At 40.8% G+C, this 20472-nt stretch overlaps 1 protein-coding gene across 2 annotated transcripts in view; it reads right to left on the reverse strand.

Annotated features, from left to right (window-relative positions):
* Nucleotides 1–9168: 9168 nt before the first annotated feature.
* The window catches only part of fam193b (family with sequence similarity 193 member B), a 44614-nt gene continuing 33310 nt past the window's right edge, over nt 9169–20472 (reverse strand). For both annotated transcript variants that reach the window (XM_062970177.1, XM_062970176.1), the window contains 3 exons: nt 17177–18173; nt 15943–16018; nt 9169–9569 (listed from right to left, as the gene is read on the reverse strand). In XM_062970177.1, the coding sequence (XP_062826247.1) occupies nt 9473–9569; nt 15943–16018; nt 17177–18173 (1170 nt within the window). In that variant the 3' untranslated portion in view covers nt 9169–9472. The remainder of the gene's footprint in view (nt 9570–15942; nt 16019–17176; nt 18174–20472) is intronic.

Raw genomic sequence — 20472 nt, forward strand, 5'->3', positions numbered from 1 at the left:
TACCTTGGATGACAGAAAAAGCAAATACCCCTCCAAACCTTTTTAAAGGTATGCAAGAATTAAAATCCCTTATGAAATTGCTCCCTTTTCCTACACACAAATACCAGGGTGCAAAGTTTTAATGGCATTTTCAAAAAGTTTTTTTTTTTACTTGTGCAGTAGTCTAGGTGCCACATGGTACAAAAAACATCCTCTGACGCTATGTCTTTAAAGTTGAGGTATTTTCTTAGCATGTGGATTCATTTCAACAGATGTTTTTAGCCTGAAATATATCACTTTTAAATGTGTTACTTAGTAGAAATAATTGCTTGCTCATTAATCCACAGCTCAAAAATTGTTGTCTTCTTATAATCTGCTTTTAAGTTTTCAAAAAGTCAAGGTTTCTTTATATTCATTTGCATGTGGTTTGTAGTTTGATTCTTCTGGAATGCTGTTCAAATTTAAAGTGCAATGTAACTGTCAATTTCGCTGGACTGTTTTTATACATAACCTATACAGAAGAGAAACTGTGGGGAAGCAAATAAAGGAACAGAGAAGAAAATGGGCATGTTTGGAGGGCTGCACTCAGGAAAGGTGACCAAAGAACAAGGAAAATAAGGCTCTTATACCTTTAACAGCAGTGTAAGGAAAGGCAGAAAACCAGCATAGTGTAGTGACTTGAGAATTGGTCTAAATAACCCTGGAGGATTTTAATCCCTGCTTGGCCATGGAAACTCCCATGGTGATCTTGGGCAAGTCACACACTCAGAGGAAGGCAGCATAAAATACCTCTGTACAAATGGTGCCAAGAAAATCTGTGATAGGTTTGCCTTAGATAGGGTCACCATAACGACTTCCACACACAACAACAAAGAAAGGGTTGCAGAGCTTGGAAAGATGAATGAAGCTAAGGATTTCATAACTGCTGTTTTGCACAACATTTAAAGGTAGGACCTCTGCATATGTCTTTATTTGTAGAGGGTTGGGCAAAATGGAAAGGGAAAGTTGAAGTTATAGAATACTTGGGTTAAAAGGATATCTGGGGAAAGGGGTTAGAAAATTAAAATAAATGAAGTATTTCAGGCTCCAGATCCTTTGGTCGTCATCACAGCCAGCGGGAATGTAACTACTCATCTCACCTTAGGAATGAACCTGACAGTCCTCCATAAGTACGTCTAATGTCTGGAACGTGTCCAGAAGAGAGTGACTAAAATAATCAAAGGTCTGGAAACCATGCCCTGTAAGGAGTTGCTTACAGAGCTGGGTATGTGTAGCCTGCAGAAGAGAAGGTTGAGAGGAGAAATGATAGCCATGTTTAAATATTTGAAAGGATGTCCTTTGGAAGACAGAACAGGCTTGTTTTCTGACTGAGATCAATGGGTTCAAATTACGTGAAAGGAGATTACATTTGAACATTAGGAAGAACTTCCTGACCAGAAGAGCTGTTTAAAAGTGGAAGTCTCTATCTCGGAATGTGGTAGAGGCTCCCTCTTTAAAGACTTTTAAACAAAGGTTGGATGGCCATCTGTCAGGGGTGCTTTGATTGTGCTTTTCCTGCATGGCAGGGGTTTGGACAGCATGGCTCATGTGGTTTCATATAACCTCGTGATTCTATGATTCTAATTCCTTTCTAAAAATTAGTTGGGATGCTTGTGATATCTTGTAGCAGTGAATTGCCTAACCTGATTGTAAGTTTGGGCAGAAAAAGAGGAAAGATAGGATGCCAGATTTGGAGGACATCTGAGAGCTTGATTGCAGAGATACAAAGGGAGATAGGTCAAACTTAGTGCTGTAGGAAATGTCTTGGAAAGAAGAAGCTTGTCTTCTTCCTCTAGATGTGTCCCCCCTCCTTGCTGGCTGCCTTTTCTTGAGTTGGTTGCAAGGCCCCTGAATGCTCTACAGGACATCCTTGCCTTTCCCCAGCACAAAAACAACAGCAACAAAACAACAACAACAACAACTGGTGGAAGCAATATTCACATAGTTGGAGGCTGGGTGAGATTTGAGGCACAGGCTCTGCATGCCCAGCAACAACACTTATGCCTGTTAAGTGATCTCATGCTCCCCTTCAATGAGAGCGGTATATAACATACTGTGCTCATGCCACTCTTGGTTACCCAAAAACGATTATGTCAGCACCCCCTGGGGTGCTGTCTCTATCATGGCAGGTAGCAATATCGCATAACCCCAGCACAAGCATACTGTAGTTTGCTAGCACTGAAGTGCAAAATACGTTTGTATGCAGATCCCCACTGAGTGGGTTTTTTTAAATGGCTATCCTGTTTTGTTGTAGCTATGATCAAGAGGAACAGTCAAGTTAAGATAATTTTACACGCTGAAAATAGTTCCATAATATCAAAACCAAGCATTGATATTAAGAATTTCACTGGCTATGTTTTAAGAATCCATGTGCTTAGATTATTTATCAAGTATGAGACTGTAGCATGCAAAATATTAAACATAATGTCTTTTTGGATCATCTGTATAGGAGTGAAGCACTGTTCTTTCATGACTGTATGTCTTCTGCTCTGTGCTTCTGCGTTACTGAATCCTGTGTGGTTCTATTTAAATTAACGTACAAACAATATTCCATGCTGTTTAACACCGACATGAAGCTTTTGAGTGGTGCTAAGGATTTGGAATGAAAGTATCATTGATAGTCCCTCTGCTCCTTTTATTGAGATCCAGGTGCAGTAGTGGATGTTCTAAAAATAAAAAAGCAACAACCTTGGAGTTGGCAATGGAGGTTGTCCTCTCCCGGTGATGGATTTCAGAGGTCAGATATATTTGTAGATCCAGCTCTGGTTACCTGTGTTCATTTACATGAACACATTTACATGCAACATGTTGAACATGGGTCTCTTCTTGAAATGCATGAAAATTTCATCCGGTTCAAAATAGGGCAGTCTTGTTGAAAAATAGTTGTTACCTGTTAATTTGGTTTTATACATTGTTCAAAGTCTTATATTAAAAGCCCAACATTAGGGACGGGCTGATCATGTGCTCCAAATATTGATGGATTGCAGATCAAATCAGCTGCAGCCAACATAACCAATGGTGAAGGTTGATGTATGTTGCTGTCCACTAGGCTCTGGAGGCTTCTCTAGCCTTAAACTATCAGTTACCCTCCTCTCTGGCTGAACCTTTCTTACTTATGATCCTTAGTTGAATCCTTTCTCTGAGTCCAGAGATATCTTCCAAAGGTATTTTTGTGAGTGGAGATATGACCTCTGTTAATTGGAACTATGGTTTTGGAACTTCACATTTTCTCAGATCTTGTCATTTTTTAAGCATCAATTTCAGACTGTGTTTCTTAGCACATACAATTAAAATAGCTTTTGCCATTTTCTGGTTTTAGTTTATGCAAATACACTTTCTTTACTACTTAGAAATTGTAAATTGCCTTGAAAACTGAAACGAGAGGGGTGATGATAAACTTATTAAATAAGGCATGTAGCAATCTTATGCTGTCTATAGAAGTTACACCAGCACTGAAACTGATGTATTTCTACTTCTAAAAGCATATTTTACTACATTTACTGTACCAGAAATTAGACTTAGAGACTTGTGTTTATAATTTGCAGAGATTAAGGCAATTGTCCTAAATGTAGAATTCAAAGATATAGCTGTGTTAATCTGGATCAGTATGCAAAAGGATCGTGCAAAATTTTGATACAGAAGAAGACATCAGTAGTATAAGCTTTCATAGACTTAAGTGTATTTTATCTGATACATGAAGTGAAGTGCCTGGGAACAAACCTTTATAGCTATGAATGACTAGGTTGTATGTGTGAATAGAAAAGTTGTGGCTATGGTGGCAGGCAAAAAGTTCAATTTTAGCAACTGATATTGAGTTGCCTACTGCCTAATGCTAGGGTGAGTTGATAACCATATAGATGGTGGAATGAGCTATTGGAATATTGTATGATGCTGGCTGCCGATCGGAAAGGAGGTGTGATAAACTGGGCAAGAGGACCCTCATGAGGCTGGGGTTATAATATGTCCTGTGTGCCAGAAAACCATTGTCTCTGTTCAACCCATTGTCAATGGACTGGAGTTAGTGGATATATTCCAATTCTACTGTTTCTCTTTCCAATTTTCCTTTGTAGTTCTGAGGTCCCAGGAAATTCCCAGGAAAACGGAAGTGTCCTAGAACTAGTTTTTATGTATTCCCATTTCTAGTATCTGGTTTATGATACTTATCTTCTGGCACAGAGTAGCCTGTTTACTCAATACAGAGTGCTTAAGGGAACTGTTGACAGAGAACGGCATATTTCACATTAAAGCAGTGGTTTGTTCCCAAAATCTAGTAAAGGTAAAGGTAAAGGTTTCCCCTGACGTTAAGTCCAGTCGTGACCGACTCTGAGGCTTGGTGCTCATCTCCATTTCTAAGCCAAAGAGCTGGCGTTGTCCATAGACATCTCCAGGTCATGTGGCCGGCATGACTGCATGGAGCGCCGTTACCTTTTTGGCTCAGGGATGAAGTCCAAAACACCTTGAAGACCAGAGTTTGGGAAACATTGCATTAGAGGATGAGCAAATGAAAGTACCTCTAATAGAGTAATGTGATAAGATCCGATAATGACATTTCCTGAGTAGATGTCTGGACAGAGCTGCTATATGGGTGCATGACAAGATCCTAAATGTAGTTATTAGTGAGCATGTTGCACTGTATACAATACAATTTCTAACTGCATAGGGATGAATTATGCAGGGTGACATATTCCCCAAAACAAAGTAGAAACTTTTCCAAAGTTACTTCCAAACTGGCTGAATATACAACAGCATGACAGTGAAATCCAATCTGAAAAAATATGGACTTGTGAACATTAGGGCCAAGATAAAATCCTAACTTCATGTAGTCTAGATTTCTAAAAGGAAATAGGCAAAGAGAACTTGGAAGAGTGATAGAAAGTTATCACTTCTATTTGTTTTGGGTAATAATGTTTTAGTAATGAAAAGAATTATCAAGAAGGAAACTAAAAATAAACAGCAAGTGTCCCTACACTACTGTAACAGTATCGTATTTGTGATACTGATCATGGAGTGAGAAAATAAAAAATGATCATAGGTGGAGGGAGACAGTGCATCCCTATATATGTCTACACAGATGTTCTAGTGAGTTCAGTGGGACTCAGGAAAATAGGTATAAGATTACACCTAGGCTAATAAAACACATAATGAGATTATGGTGACATGATAGAAGTCTAATTTTAGAAAAGTATTGACAACATGAACAGAGAAGCTACCTTCTCGGGTTTTCTTACACTTATGATATCTGAGGTGGATGAAATAGATTGGTTGCATGTTCACAAAAGATGAAGGCAATTCCATATGGTAAAAAAAAGCAACTGGATTCAGTTCCAGAACTAGTTAGGCTAGTTTTATCTTTTAAAAATTCCTGCAGGTTCATTCAGCGTAAGTTCCATGATGATTCCACATTCTGAGGCAGCATATTTATCTGAGTGTGGAGAATTCTCAACATAAGCCTTATTGCCTTCATGCCTGACTTGTCATCTTCCCAGAGGCATTTGTCTGGCTGCCAAATGCTGGTGAGCTAGAGTGGATGGCTGATTGAAATAGTTAAGTTGATCTGTTTTTTTTAGATCAATTGGTCCCTTCTTCATTGCTCCAGTTATGTTTCCTTGAACCGGTATCAATTCTCCTGTATCTATCTCATTTTCAGAGTCCCTGTGCAGTGATCTTTCAGATGATGAGTTTGGGTCATTCGAGTTTTCTTGAAGCTGTGTGTTTTTGGTTTGTTTGGGTTACAAAATATTTTCTCATCTTCCACATACCCTGTTTCCCCTAAAATAAGACATCCCCAGAAAATAAGACCTAGTAGAGGTTTTGCTGAATTGCTAAATATAAGGCCTCCCCTGAAAGTAAGACCCAGCAAAGTTTTTGTTTGGAAGCATGCCCAATGAACAGAACACCAGAGCATGCAGGATCGGTATATGTATATACCATAGAGTGTTGTATATGGAAATATTGCTAGTAACAAATTCTTGATAGTATTCACAGTTTGTCTGGTTATGCTGGTTTGTGATGACAACTACTGCACAGTATATAATAAATGTTCATTTTTTTTGTTCAACAATAAATGTGAATTCTTCTTCATGGAAAAATAAGACATCCCCTGAAAATAAGACCTAGCACATCTTTGGGAGCAAAAATTAATATAAGACACTGCCTTATTTTCGGGGAAACACGGTACTTAATTATACCTCTGCAAGGTTCTGGTAAATCACTGTCATCGAAGCAATACAGATCAAAGGGAATACTAGGGTTGCTTACCTACTGAAACTTATGCTAGGGACAATAATATTTTACAATATGAAAGGAGCTAGCAAGGATGAAATAAACTGAACTTGCCATACTAATAGAGCAGATGAAACTAATGGGATTCTGGCTTTGTTGTTTCATCCTACCTGTTGGGCACATAGCTGAAGGCAGTAGCTAAGAAGATGCTTTCCATCTCTTCTCCCCTCCTGCTATTATACCAACCACCTATTCAAATGTAATATCTAATAAAATTGCACTAGAAGACCTGCATTCCATTTCTAGCTGGTAATGTACCTGATTGGAGGTTGTGAGACCGCTTAATTAGCAACCCCCCCCCCCCCCAATAGAATAGTCTACTGGAGCAATAATTAGCTTTACCAAGAACAGATGCACTGGTCATGCACACTCAGTGTTGCAAATGGGAAATAATTTGAAATATATAGAGCTCTAGTATATAAAATCTCATGTGGTGACTAGAAATCGGCATCCCTTTGTCTCCTTGCAGAGAAAAAGCAGGGTATAAATAAACATGATCCCTTAATGTTAAGGTTAATATTAGGACAGGAGTTTGAGGCTGTAAAGTGCTTCAGTAGCAAAGAGGCGGCCATAGCAGGATAGAAATTGAGGGGGGGGGGGGGGTCAAGCACCATAGTAGACTGCATGGATTGGCAGCTCTCACAGCTGCTGCTGCTGGTCTAATTCCAAGGCAGGTTCTCTCCTGTGCCAGTGCTAGCCATGGACAGCAATTATACAGAACACTTAAGTCATTCTCTGTCCAAATGCCAGTTTATCTTTCAGCACGAAAGATTTCACAGTATCAAAAAGTAGAGAAATAAGAATCCCAGAAAGGCTGTTGTGTCAGATATCGACCTAGTAGAATAGGTGCCAAACATAGTCATGATCCGTGGAGAGCAAACCTAGGCAGACCCAGCAGTCACAATCAAACCACCACAGCACCTTGCTGCTGGGGCCATGGTTGTCACATATGTGTGAGAAATGATCAGAAATGTTGCACAGGTAAAGTTTTGGCTAAAGTTAGTGTGCCATCCTCAGTACTCCAGCTGAAACCATGGAAACGGAAAGGCAGATGCCAAGTTGGTATGACAGGATCATCCATATCGCACAATGGAAAAATGATAATCTGGATTGGCCTAGTGGGGCTGTTAGAATTAGTGGGTGTTGGGGTAATTCTGGAGAGTGCAATTAAGGCCAGCAGCATCTAAACCTAAGTTCCCACTGCTGCCATTACTTTAAGAAAGGGTTGGGTGACTTGTAGTCTTCCAAATATTACTATTTCAATAGTCCCTCAGCAGTGACCATGCTGGCCCAGGTTAACTAGGAGTGGAATCCAACAATATCTAGAAGAGTACAGATTTCCCCAATACTGTTCTAAGAGGAAAGGTGCACATATATGGAAGTCAACTGCATGGGCTCAACTGCAATAGAACAGGTCTATGGTAAGACAATAGGATAGTCTAGATTTTTGCTATAGGTATACCAGTGCCCTTCTTTCCTTCCCCCATATTTGCGATCATTTAGAGATGTAAAGGGGTCATGTCATTGATATTTTCTTCCAATGAGTTGTGTTCAATACATATTGCAGTCATTGTATAACAACAAAAGGATTTGGTTGAGGCTGCTATGGGTGTCTAAGACAAAGGAGTCCATTTGCAGTAGCAGGAACCAAATTGCTATGAAGACACAGCTGAGGATTGTCCATCCTACTGTCATCCTAGAAAAGAAGATATTATGTTGCAGGATATTCCAGTGAGAGAAGAAACAAGTCTTAAGAGCAGGGCTTGAATTTGCAAAAAGGTGATGAAATGGGGAGGGGACCAACTCATCCTCTTTCCTACTACCAAAGGCTGCATCACTTCTGGAGTCACACTGTTAAAGGAAAAACTCCATGGCAAACTAAGAAACCTCATTTAAATCTGACAGAATAACCCCCTTTCAGGTATGGGGAGTGGCACTGTTTATCACAGTTTCAGCAGTGTTTGGGGAAATTTTAGTTCTGGAAAAATAGACTTTGAGAGTGTGTTGCCCATGTAGTACAGCACTACTATTCATTTCATCTGAGGAGCCAGCTTAGATTCTTCCAGTGCTAACATGCAGAATTATGTCAAATACAACAAAAGATTACTTTCCCATGGAGATATCACTTCCTTGTAGGAAATAACACATACGTGGTCATGTGTGAGGAGCACAAACATGTTTATTTTGTTGCAGGAACCTTCAGCCATTTGATAGTGTCCTGCTGTGTTTCTCTGCTAGAATAGACAGGTATGCACTCCTCATCCGTGGACAACGTAGACAAAGTTGCCTACATAGAAGTGATATATCCACTGGAAAGCTAGTAGTCTTATGGGAAGTGAACTTAAGCAGCTCTGGAATGTGCCTAAAATTCTCATTTCTTCAGGAGGCAAATGAAACTGCTGGTTATAAGGCTGCTTGTAAGACTGCTTCCTCTGAAAGGAGATTCCTGGAGGAAACACTGCATGGTATGGCATAGCACAGCATTTCAGCTGCAAGGATAGCATTCCCTGCGAATGAGGAAAGCACAGCCAAGAACTGAATGAGACATGTGGTTTCCAGAAGTGGAATGACAATTGTATCACACCCAAAAGCTCAGCCCCTGATTGTGCCAGCAGATAGATAAAGATGCTCACACCAGATGTTGCAGTCCCCATTCACTGTGCACAGTAGCTCCATACATGCTTCCTGCCCTTCTGTGAATCCACAACCACTGTGTGGACCTGAAGTGAGCACTCAAGGGCACAGGTTCCATCACAGCTGTCTTGCTGTAGAAGCCGCCTTCCATCCAAGGGAGCCATCACCTTACCACCCAGGAACCAGGAAAAGTCGGAACAAACAACAGAAAAGTTGGGTTTTTTAAATAAAATAAAAAATTAAAAAGTCCTTTATTGGGTGCAGCCTGGTCCCTGTGCCACGCTGGGCCTTGGCCGATCAAGACTGCCCCTGGGCTTGGGGCGGCTCAGTCAGGAACTCCCCGAACGTCGAACACTGAGAGGTGAGGGACACAGGGGCTATCCAGGCCCCACCTATAGGCTAGGTATGGGAGCCCTGGGGAAGGGGAAGGAAGATGAGAGCCAAGGGGTCAGTGAGGTCAAGTGTCTGTCTATGGGTTTGGGGAGAGGGGAGGCGAAGTGTGGGGCCCTGCACATATACCAGGGATGCACCGCACACCTCACTGAGCTGCACTCGAAGTGGTTTTCTTCAGGGTGAAATTGGTCCAGTTCACAGCCACTTTCTGCCGGGTCTGCTTGGCTGAGTCCAGGCAAAACCTGCAAGTATAGAAAATTCAATGAAGACAGATTTCATCCACAGACTAGAAATGACATTATTTGCTAATTTAGTCAACAAAGAAAGCAGCAAGCAGTTTGAACTACTTTCATCTCACGCTGAGAAAGCCTTAGAAAACCCATGGCTATTTTTAGATTGGGGTTTATTTGGTTCAAAATTTACATATTTTTCTTGGTGTGCAGAATGCTATATTTTATATGTAGGAAGTGTATTAATGCATAAAAAGTAGTATTTCTCTGCATAAATTTTCTATGCAGAAAATGCTATTTTCTGTTCAAAGAAGAGCATCCCTCTAGCAAAATTCACAGAGTAAATCTTGAACTGAGAAGATTTTCATCAGTTGAGGGATTCTCCCTATGAGGGTTTTCTAATATATAAGGAGCACAATTTTCAAGAATTTTATTTTTCCCCATTCTTTAGGTCCCTGCTATTCATAGTAACCATACAATTAATTTTATTGTGTCCTGTGCACTTCTCATTCTTTTAAAAAGCTGTTCAGATGGTATGCAATGTCCAAATATCTGGGGTCTCTGCAAAACTGAAGTCAGTTTTTTTTAGAAATATAAAGGTGCTAAGTATGCCCATTGCCCATTTCCATGACAAACATTAGTCTGCAAAACATGAAAGGGAAAATATGTTAGGATGAATGAGCTAGGAAAGAAAGGATTTGGGGGAAATGGGTACATGAAGGATGAAAGGGGTAATTCTCACAGGGACAGAAACCAAGGAACATAATGAACAACAGCTGAAAGAATTGAGCAGAAGAGCTAAATTGGAAAACAACATAAACAACATAAAAAGTGAGACTAGGAAAAGAGAACTGGAGGAAATTCAGGATTAATGAAACATGAATCCAACATGGAAAAAAAATTATTGGGGAGAAAATTAGAAATTAGAGGACTCTTCTGCAGATGGGGGCTGTTTGTATTACAGAAAGCGACAAGTGCTTTCAAAGCAGAGATGATCCTCCAGATATTGAATTCCAATTCTGTATGTATTTTATACTGTTTTATTGTGATTGTCTGGTCTTGGCCCCATGTTAGCTGCGCCGAGTTCCTGTGGGGAGATGGAGGCGGGATATAAAAATAAAGTTGTTGTTGTTGTTGTTGTTATTCCCACCATTCCTCACCACTGGCTATATTGGCTGATGGCAGTTGCAGTCCAACCACGTTTGGAGGGCCGCTTGCCCATTGTACTTCCACAACTAGCAGGACTACAGAAAAGGTAGTTTGAGAATAACATGTATGTATTAATTTGGTGGATACAGTAGAGTCTCACTAATCCAAGCCTCGCTTATCCAAGCCTCTGGATAATCCAAGCCATTTTTGTAGTTAATGTTTTCAATATATTGTGATATTTTGGTGCTAAATTCGTAAATACAGTAATTACAACATAACATTACTGTGTATTGAACTACTTTATCTGTCAAATTTGTTGTATAACATGAGGTTTTGGTGCTTAATTTGTAAAATCATAACCTAATTTGATGTTTAATAGGCTTTTCCTTAATCCCTCCTTATTATCCAAGATATTCACTTATCCAAGCTTCTGCTGGCCCATTTGGCTTGGATAAGTGAGACTCTACTGTACTTGTACACCAAATGTCTAAATACAGAAGGTGGTTGAAGGTAAGAATTGGCTTTAACTTCTTTGAAAAATTTGGCTCAGCAAATGTTCCTAAGATAAACTTCCCAAAACTGGATTTGTCCAACTAGCAGCCTGTTCCCAATGAACAAGGTATTCGGGTAGGAGGCAGCAAATTGTGTAGAACCACTCCAGTATGATTTTGATTCAGTTTTTTGGCTCAAATAGCCTTGGTTAGTGTGGTGAGCAACCCTTAATCAATGAGAGACTCACAGCTTTTGATCCCACTGTTTAAGGTAAAAAGAACAAAATGTCTTGGAAATCACCTTAAGGCACAGACTTTATTTGGCACAAACTAGCAGTTCTTAACCTATGACCCTCACATGGGGGTTCAGAAAGGCTTGAAATGTCTCAGAAGGAGGAGGCAATCCAGCAAGCACGGAGCCCTGCCAAAGCCCAGCCTAGTCCGGCAGCGGATCAGAGAGAAACTGGTATTGTAATTGGCAGAGGTGGCTATTTTCAGCTGCTGGCCATTCTTCTCTTGTACCTTTCTTTAAGGCGAAGCTCAGTGAGGCACTTCTGTTGCTAGAAAGGGGTCTGCCCCTCTGCATTGGCTTCTCTCAGATGGTTATGGTGGCAAAGCACCAACAGTCATCTGTCTCCTCCACTACTACCCCAACTGAGCAGGAGCGGACTAAATTAGACCAAAGTGGAGCATCACTAGCTGCTGCTATGTCTCTGGTGGCTGGTGGTGCATAGGCATGATCCAGACCAAGAAATCAGACTAGGATGTCTGGACACAAGGCCAACCTGAAGCTCCTTGAGTCCATCTTCAACCAGGACCACAAGCACTTTCTCATTGTCTCCTTGAAGCTCAATGAGCTCTGCTGCCTGGTTTTTTTGTGCTTCCTTCACTGCCATCTCACACCACCACCAAGATGGACAATAACCCCACCACTGGCAGAGAAGGCTGTCCATCTCAGCAGCTCATCCGCTGCAGCACCATAGTGAGTGACTGATGAAGGCAGTGGCAGCTATGTCTTCTTCACCCGTGGTTGCACATTTCCAGATTAATTCCCCTCAAGTCTGGACCTGAAGGGAAAGCGGCAAGCAGGGATAACAAAAAGGGCAATGCTTCAACAGGACTGAACTAATGATGAAAAAGTTATATTAGGCCATGTTTTGTTGTTCTGGTGGTATTATTATTTCTATTATTTGGAATCATTCCACACACACACACACACACACACACACACACACACACACACACACACACACATATATATATATATATATATATATATATATATATATATATATATATATGTGGAATATATATATATATATATATCTAATATTTGTTTAACATAGCTCATTGGGGATTTTCAGATTTGGAGAGAAGGGAGAAATACATAAAGGTACGTTTTCATATATATATATATATATATATATATATATATATATATATATATATATATATATGAAAACGTACCTTTATGTATTTCTCCCTTCTCTCCAAATCTGAAAATCCCCAATGAGCTATGTTAAACAAATATTAGATGCACTTTGGCGTTTTAAATCTTGAGTTAAGTCTTAGTGGTTCATAACAACAAAATATAGTTAAAGGGGATCCATAGTAACAAAAAGTTAAGAACCACTGGCCTGAGACTTTATGGACTGTAATCTACTGTAACTATGTAATATCCACAAGACTCTGCATTATTTTTATGGCAATGATAAAAACTCTCCAGAAAATGTTACAATGGAAGCTTACTATGGTTTCCTTCTGCACTGTCTGGGCAAGATTGCTTTGGCCTTTCTACATGGGATGATTCCAGATGCTACTGTCTAGTGCTTCTTTATACTCCACCCAATACTGCAGGAATCACTCTTAACTTGAATGTATGTGTATACATGTGTGTGTGTGGGTGGAGTTTGTTTCCAAAAGGTACTAAATTTAAAAAAAAAATGAAAAATGAGTTATAGGTGGCAACACATTGTTAGACAGGAGTAGAATATGAAGTACAGTTCAAAGCTATCAGAAATGTCTCAAATCACTTTGGCACAGGGCTTGGAAAATCACACTGTATAGCAAAAGACTGCATATCCTCAGCACTTTTTTTTTCAATTTCTGCAAAATTTGTTCAAACGGATTTGGTATCTTTTTGGAAACAAGCAACACAAGTCTTAGGAAGTATTTTAAGTGAGGTGTCATCAGTATGCACTGGATCTAACCCAGATCTACCAGCTGTGCTGAATAAGTACCTGGGAATCAGTAATGGGTCAAATGAGAACAAATGAATAATACTGAAGTACTGCTGGCTGACAAGGGCTACCAAGAGAAGTGATATTGACTTGTTTAGGATGGAGTTATATTCCTCTTTCAGGTTTGCATCTTTGAAATATCTTTAGACCAGTGGTTCTCAACCTGGGGTCCCCAGATGTTTTTGCCTACAACTCCCAGAAATCCCAGCCAGTTCACCAGCTGTTAGGATTTTTGGGAATTGAAGGCCAAAAACATCGGGAACCTCAGGTTGAGAACCACTGCTTTAGATCCAGTTTTACTCATCTGTTGCTCAAAACCCCTCTTGCCACTTTCAGTGAATATTTATCAATTTACTCTGTAATAATAGTTCTGACCAATACATTATGTTGCATTTGAGATTTTCTATGGGAAACATATAAAAACTTCAACTGGTTCAGACCTTTGTGGCCAGATAATTTCGTTGGCATGCTGATGGTATTTTGTAGGCATTTTGTGCATAATTCAGATTGGTGGAGTCAAAACATGAAGGATCAAGGGCCAATGCGCCCCCCGCCCCCCAGATATGAATCTCCCAAAATACTGAAATAAGTTCCCGAGGCCATGATCTAGGCATCCCCGCCAATAGAAGTTAAATGCATGAGCACCAGATAATGGAATTCCCTCCCTAGCGAGATTAGATCAGCCCCCTCCTTCCTGTCCTTCAGAAAGATGGTTAAAAACTTGGCTGTGGGACCAAGCCTTTGGGACAGTGCAATAAGGCAACAATAGGAAACTTCACCCTGCTGATTGGATTCGATATGGCTGATCTGAGATGGTTTTAAACAAATGATTTTAAAGTGGAGATAACTGTTTTTGGTGTTTATGTATTTATAGTTTATTTTATTTTCTAGCATTGAATGTTTGCCATATATATGTTGTGCTCTGCCCTGAGTCCCCTTTGGGGTGAGAAGGGTAGAGTATTAATGTTTCAAATAAATAAATAAATAAATAAATAAATAATAAACTGGCCTTTTCTGTTACATCTACAGTATATCATCTTGACACCAATTTTACCTTAACAACACTGAAAATATCTGAAAGAATGATATATAGTCAAACCTATACATGAATTGGACATTTGGTTAGCTTTTATAGAAGCTTTTTCCTGCTTTAGAATATTACTAGCTTAGGTACCTGGCGATACCCAGATTAGGTCTTTCGTAGTGCTATTTATAAGAAATAGTCATTGTTTAATGTGTTGTCGAAGGCTTTCATGGCTGGGATCACAGGACTGTTGTATGCTTTCCGGGCTGTATGGCCATGTTCCAGAAGTATTCTCTCTTAACGTTTTGCCCACATCTATGGCAGGCCTCCTCAGAACCTCTGAGGAAGCCTGCCATAGATGTGGGCAAAACGTCAGGAGAGAATACTTCTGGAACATGGCCATACAGCCCGGGAAACATACAACAACCCAATAGTCATTGTTTGCTTTTGTTTTGTTTTTAATGCTGCCATTAGAAAATGCATAGAAATGTAGGTTAACTATAACTCCCAACATCGTGGGTCAATTCCCCCTAAACTGCTCCTGTATTCAAAATCAGTCATGTTGGGTATGTGTGACAAGTTTGGTCCAGTTCCATTGTCGGTTGGGTTCACACTGCTCTTTGATTATGGGTGAACTACAAACCCCAACATTATGGGTCAATTCCCCTCAAACCCTATCAGTATTCATATTGGTCATAATGGTTTGCTTGTCAAGTTTGGTCCAGATCCATCGTCAGTTGGGTTCACAGTGCTCTTTGATTATGGGTGAACTACAAAATCTGTACATCATGGGACCATTCCCCCCCCCCCCCCCCCAATTCCTCCTTGCTGGATCATCACCTTGTTGTGGTGAGGGTGCTTGTGTATTCCATTGAACCTGTTAGCAAAGTCATCGGGAGACATGTACTCCCAGCAGGATCTCCTATGGCGGCAAGGTCACGGGAGGAACCAGACTAAGCATGAACTGAAGACTGAAGACCTGGAACTGAACCTTACTGATACAGCAGGGCCATAATATTTAACTAAGAACCTTCCTTATGTATTTCTATCACACATGTACATTTTTCATTTAACAAATGCACAATGGAGAAACCTATCACATTTGCATCTCCTCTGAGCCAGTCTCATCCATGCTTGGCACTGGTTTCTTTTCCTTTCAGAAGGCACTAAACTGGCTGGGATTTCTGGAAGTTGAAGGCCAAAACACCTGGGGACTCACAGGCTGAGAACCACGGCTCTAGGCCATTTTACGCCTAGAAAGGCCTTTTTAAAAACCAGGAATAAACTGGGAAAAGGACCTTTCCTGAGTCTAAAGTAGACCGAGGAGGGAGGGATATGACAAAAATGCTTTCTACAGCTCATAGAGGGTATTTGGGGGCAAGCAAAAGTTTGGGGGTTTAAATAGTCTTTATTGGGATGCTAAAATGGTTCTCTAGTCTCCCACAGTTGCCTAGCTGTGGTCTAATTGGAGGAGGTCTTACCTCTTGAAGTACTCCACTTCTCTGTCAGTCTCATCCATTTCCACGCCATCCAAGTCTTTGGGCAGGAATACATCATCTAGCAAAGCACAAAAGTAAATATATTCACTGTCTGAGTGAAGAGTGTCTCAAAGAGAAGAGTCAGTAATGGGATTTCCCTCCCAAACCCAGAATATGACATTCAGACATAGCTGCTAGCTATTTATGCCAGGAAACTTTCCTGAAGTGATACAAAGTGTGTCCAAGTCTACAATCCACCAGCCAAAAAATAGAAAAAGCTGGCTGCACATTGAAGTGAGTGATTATTATCTACCTCATGTTTGTAATACAATAGAAAACATGAGGACTGAAAGAAAATTCTCAATGGAAACATAGGAAAAGGCCCTAAACAAACAAACAAATAGGCTTAAAATTCCAGATGGCTGAATGTGGAATGATACAAATCTCAACTTCAGTTTAAAAGTTTCTGGTTTTCACAACTGCAGAGAGAAATTATAAATTAAATGGCTAGGCAGGTTTGGACTAGACCAAGGATAGAGGGGCCTTGCAGCTCTTTGGATCCTGTTAGATTAGATCTCCTATAATCCTTCACTAGTGGGAAAATATATGAAGGTGACTTATTCCTCACATCTAATCTCAGTCTTAGTTTTGTGGCATGTACAGTTTTGTCCTCCATGAACATTGGCCCTTCTGCTCTCTTGGCCCTTCATAACAGACCAGTGGTTCTCAACCTGTGGGTCCCCTGATGTTTTGGCCTTCAACTCCCAGAAATCCTCAGGGATTTCTGAGAATTGTAGGCTAAAACACCTGGGGATGCACAGTTTGAGAACCACTGTAATAGACTTTAAAACAAAAACAAAAAACCCTACCCAAAATACCATATAATAGCCTAGGTATAGAAAATCTGCAGATTTTACTTGTAATGCATATTCATGATCTATCTCTTTTGTATATTTTAAAATACATCTTTGCAAAAAAAAAAAAAAAAAAGCCAAGACTGTAGTCAGGATTTGGGGGCTGGATCCAACTGCATAGAACAACAAGTGCACACACAAATATTCCTTCCCTGTTTCAAAAAAACCCAAAACAAAACCAAGAAAACCTTCCTGAGACTTCAGGAGATATGACTAACCACTTCAGTGTAACATTTAAGGCAGCATACTGAATTAACTTAATTTCCCCTCCCCATTCTCAAGAAAAGGTATTCAGACATGGAAAACACGTCCACAAGACTCACCAATGGAAGGGCTTGCTTTCTCCATTTTGTTCCTACTCTTCTTGCCTTTGCCCTTTGGCTGGGGCAAGTCATCTGTGGCAGTTGGGTGGGAAAGGTGCCGGTCGCTCATCCCCGAAGGAGGTGGCTCTTGCTCTGTCTGTTCAGCTCTATTTTCACCTCTCCTGCTCTTCGCATCGGTGCTCCTCTCTTTTTCGGCTTTAGAGCCACCACAGCCCCATCCCTGGCCCTGCCGCAACCCTCTGGTACTGTCACCTGGCTCTGTGCTGCTGCCGCCTCCTCTTGCGGCATCCGGAGCAGTGCCCTTAGGAGGATTCTTCTGTCCGGCCCCCTTGGAGCCAGTATTATCACTAGCCGTGACAGCCTCTCCCTTCTTGGCTGGGCAGCCTTGTCGCTTGGCCTTCCTCTGCTTCCCTGTGGCAGGTACTTGTTCCTGCACCTCTCCTACCCTGCCTTGCACTGTCTCCTTGGCCTCATGCCCAACCCCACTTTCCTGGGGGGAGTCTGTTGCCTTGGGTGACTGAACCCAAATCATGCGGGAGAGGTTGGGTACAGCATTGAGCCGTTTCACCACACCATTCTCAGAGGCTGGTGGAGGAACCTCTCCAGGACTCTCAGCCCACCGGGGACCAACCTCATTCTGCAGCAGTGTATGTGGTGCACCCAGGCTGAGTGGAGACAGATCAAGGTCAATCTCCTGCAGATCAGAGGAGCCATTGAGGTGGGAGAGCAGGTTCTTCTGCTCTAGCACAGCTGCTTTCTTGGGGAAATCGTTGACGTCCAGATTGAGGTCATAGACACTGAAGCTGGCACGGATGGAATCCTTGATAGTGTTTTTGATTTCCTGCAGTCGGCTGCTCAGAAAGCTATTCACTCGTTCCAGTTCAAGCTGGGGCCACTCCAGCAGCTTTTCCTCAGCCAACTCCTGGTCCTGGCCTGTGGGTGGAGTTCGGTCCATTCGCTTCTGGGCCTCAGCCTCCAGCTGAGCCTTTTCCTTCTCCTGAAACATGTGAAATTAACAACATGAACTCACCAAGAGTGCCAGCATGCCATCTAATGGAGGGCTATGGTGAAGGTGAAGGACAGCGACTCACTATGGTGTGAGCCAGATAATCAGATAAACCTTTCAGTCTGGCAAGCTAATGTTTTTATGCAACTGGAAAGGTGTTGTAGCACATTACACTGTACACCTGGGGAATTGGTACTGGGAACCAATGAGATGGCATATAAAAAAACCTGCGCTATAGTAACAAACCTTAGGGGAAGAGATCACTGCCAGCAACCTCCCACATCGATTTCCCAGAGAATACAAACTCCAGCAAGGCTGCTACATCTCTGGCCCTAAACCAAGCTTATGGTACTGCTGCATGGGAAAAAGGAGTATGGAAACACAAGTCAGAAGATGACAAACTCCTTGGCCAAACTCAGGAACCCAAGTGGGAATGATAGGCTTTTTAAATTTATCATCAACCACAATAACCCTCTCAACTCACTTTGATTTCTGATTTGTTCATACATTACAGTGGTAGAACCACAATGTTTTTCTGAAGAAAATCCTACTTCATCACTTTCATCTCTCCATTAGAAATTATTGCAAAAACAGGGTGAATAGATGGGGAACTTTCCCCTTGGGAAAATCTGTTGTGAATATCAAGACAGCAGTGGTCATAAGTGGACAGAGCTGAAGTCTCTTTCATACAGACTTAATCCAACTAGAACGTTGTCCAGTTTTCGGGAGAAGTATATTGAGACAATGGATAAGGAGGAAATTTTTACCTCTCTTTGATACTCTTTTGATACTGTGTCCCAATTTTTTTTATTTTGTATATTTAAATTTCTCACCTGTTATTTTGAGTTGTTTTCATAAGTATATCCTGATGTATTTGATTGTTTATTATTTGAATTGTTTTTATGTTATGTTTCTCGGGCATTGAATGTTTGCCGATCTTTTGTTGTTCACCACCGTGAGTCCCTTTTGGGAGATAGGGCGGTATAGAAATAAAGTTGTATTATTACTACTACTACTACTCCTACTACTATGACCAAGGGTCATCAACTAAAGCTGAATGGCAGGAGATTCTGGAAAAGGGAAATCCTTTATCAGACAGTATATTGTTAAACTTTGCAACTCACTGCCACAAGATATACTGATGGCTGCCATCCTGGATGATGTAAAAGCGGATTGGATAACTCCCTGGAAGATGGGAGCCATCAATTGCTAGGATGGTTCTATGTTACTTTCATCATCATCATCATTATCATTATCATCATTATTATCATCATCATCATTTTACTTATTAATCGCCCTCCATCCAAGATGCTCTAGGCAATTTACAAGATAAAATTGTAAAGGATAAAAACATACATACAAATATTGATAAAATTAACATACTTTCTGGATCAGAGGGAGTATGCTTCTATGTATCCATGTACTTGCACTCATATTCTGTTGGTACGCTTTTTACTGGCAATCAGAATATTGAATTACATAGGCCTTTGGTCTAATCTAACATGATTCTTTGTATTAAGCTTTACAATTTGTACTAAGTTACTAAGTTTTAAGACAGTTTCAGTGGAGAGGAAAGGGAAAGGGATGCCATGAGCCAGACAGAAAAGCCCTGCAGGTCAGACTGGGTAGACACAAAAAGCTTATGTACCTGTTACATATTGATCCCTAATTAGTATGTGATATCAGATGAAATACCATGACTGAAACATACTATATAAACAAGAATGGATTATGCAAGTTCATAAAATAATCTCCCTCAAGTTTTTTGGTAGTTTCCTTTTGTCATCTGTGCTTTCCTTCTCTTTGCTGTTTTGATCCAGATGAATAGCCAGGAGAGCCCTCTTTGAGAAAAGCTAAGGGAAATGGAGCAGAGCTGGACCTTATTGGTGGGGAGTAATAAACTGCATGCTTGGGGGTTCCTCCTGGCATCACAACATAAACAGCAAGGAGAGGAACAAACTCTGTCTGAGGGCCCTTCCACACAGTCATATAACCCAAAATATCAAGGCAGAAAATCCCACAATATCTATTTTGAACTGGGTTATCTGAGTCCACACTGCCATATATTCCAATTCAAAGCAGATAAGGTGGGATTTTATTCAACAGTGTGGAAGGGGCCTGAGATTTGGAAAAACCACAGCTAATCAGAGCAGCAACTTCTGGACCAATTGTTTCATTTGATGCAATATGCTGAAATTGTTCACACATTTCTAGGTTAGGCCCTAAGCTATTATTCGCATCACATGAAATACTGAGAGTGAAATAACACTGTCCTTTTGCAAGAAGAATG

This window comes from Anolis carolinensis, chromosome 2, assembly GCF_035594765.1.
Source record: "Anolis carolinensis isolate JA03-04 chromosome 2, rAnoCar3.1.pri, whole genome shotgun sequence".
NCBI lineage: Eukaryota > Metazoa > Chordata > Lepidosauria > Squamata > Dactyloidae > Anolis > Anolis carolinensis.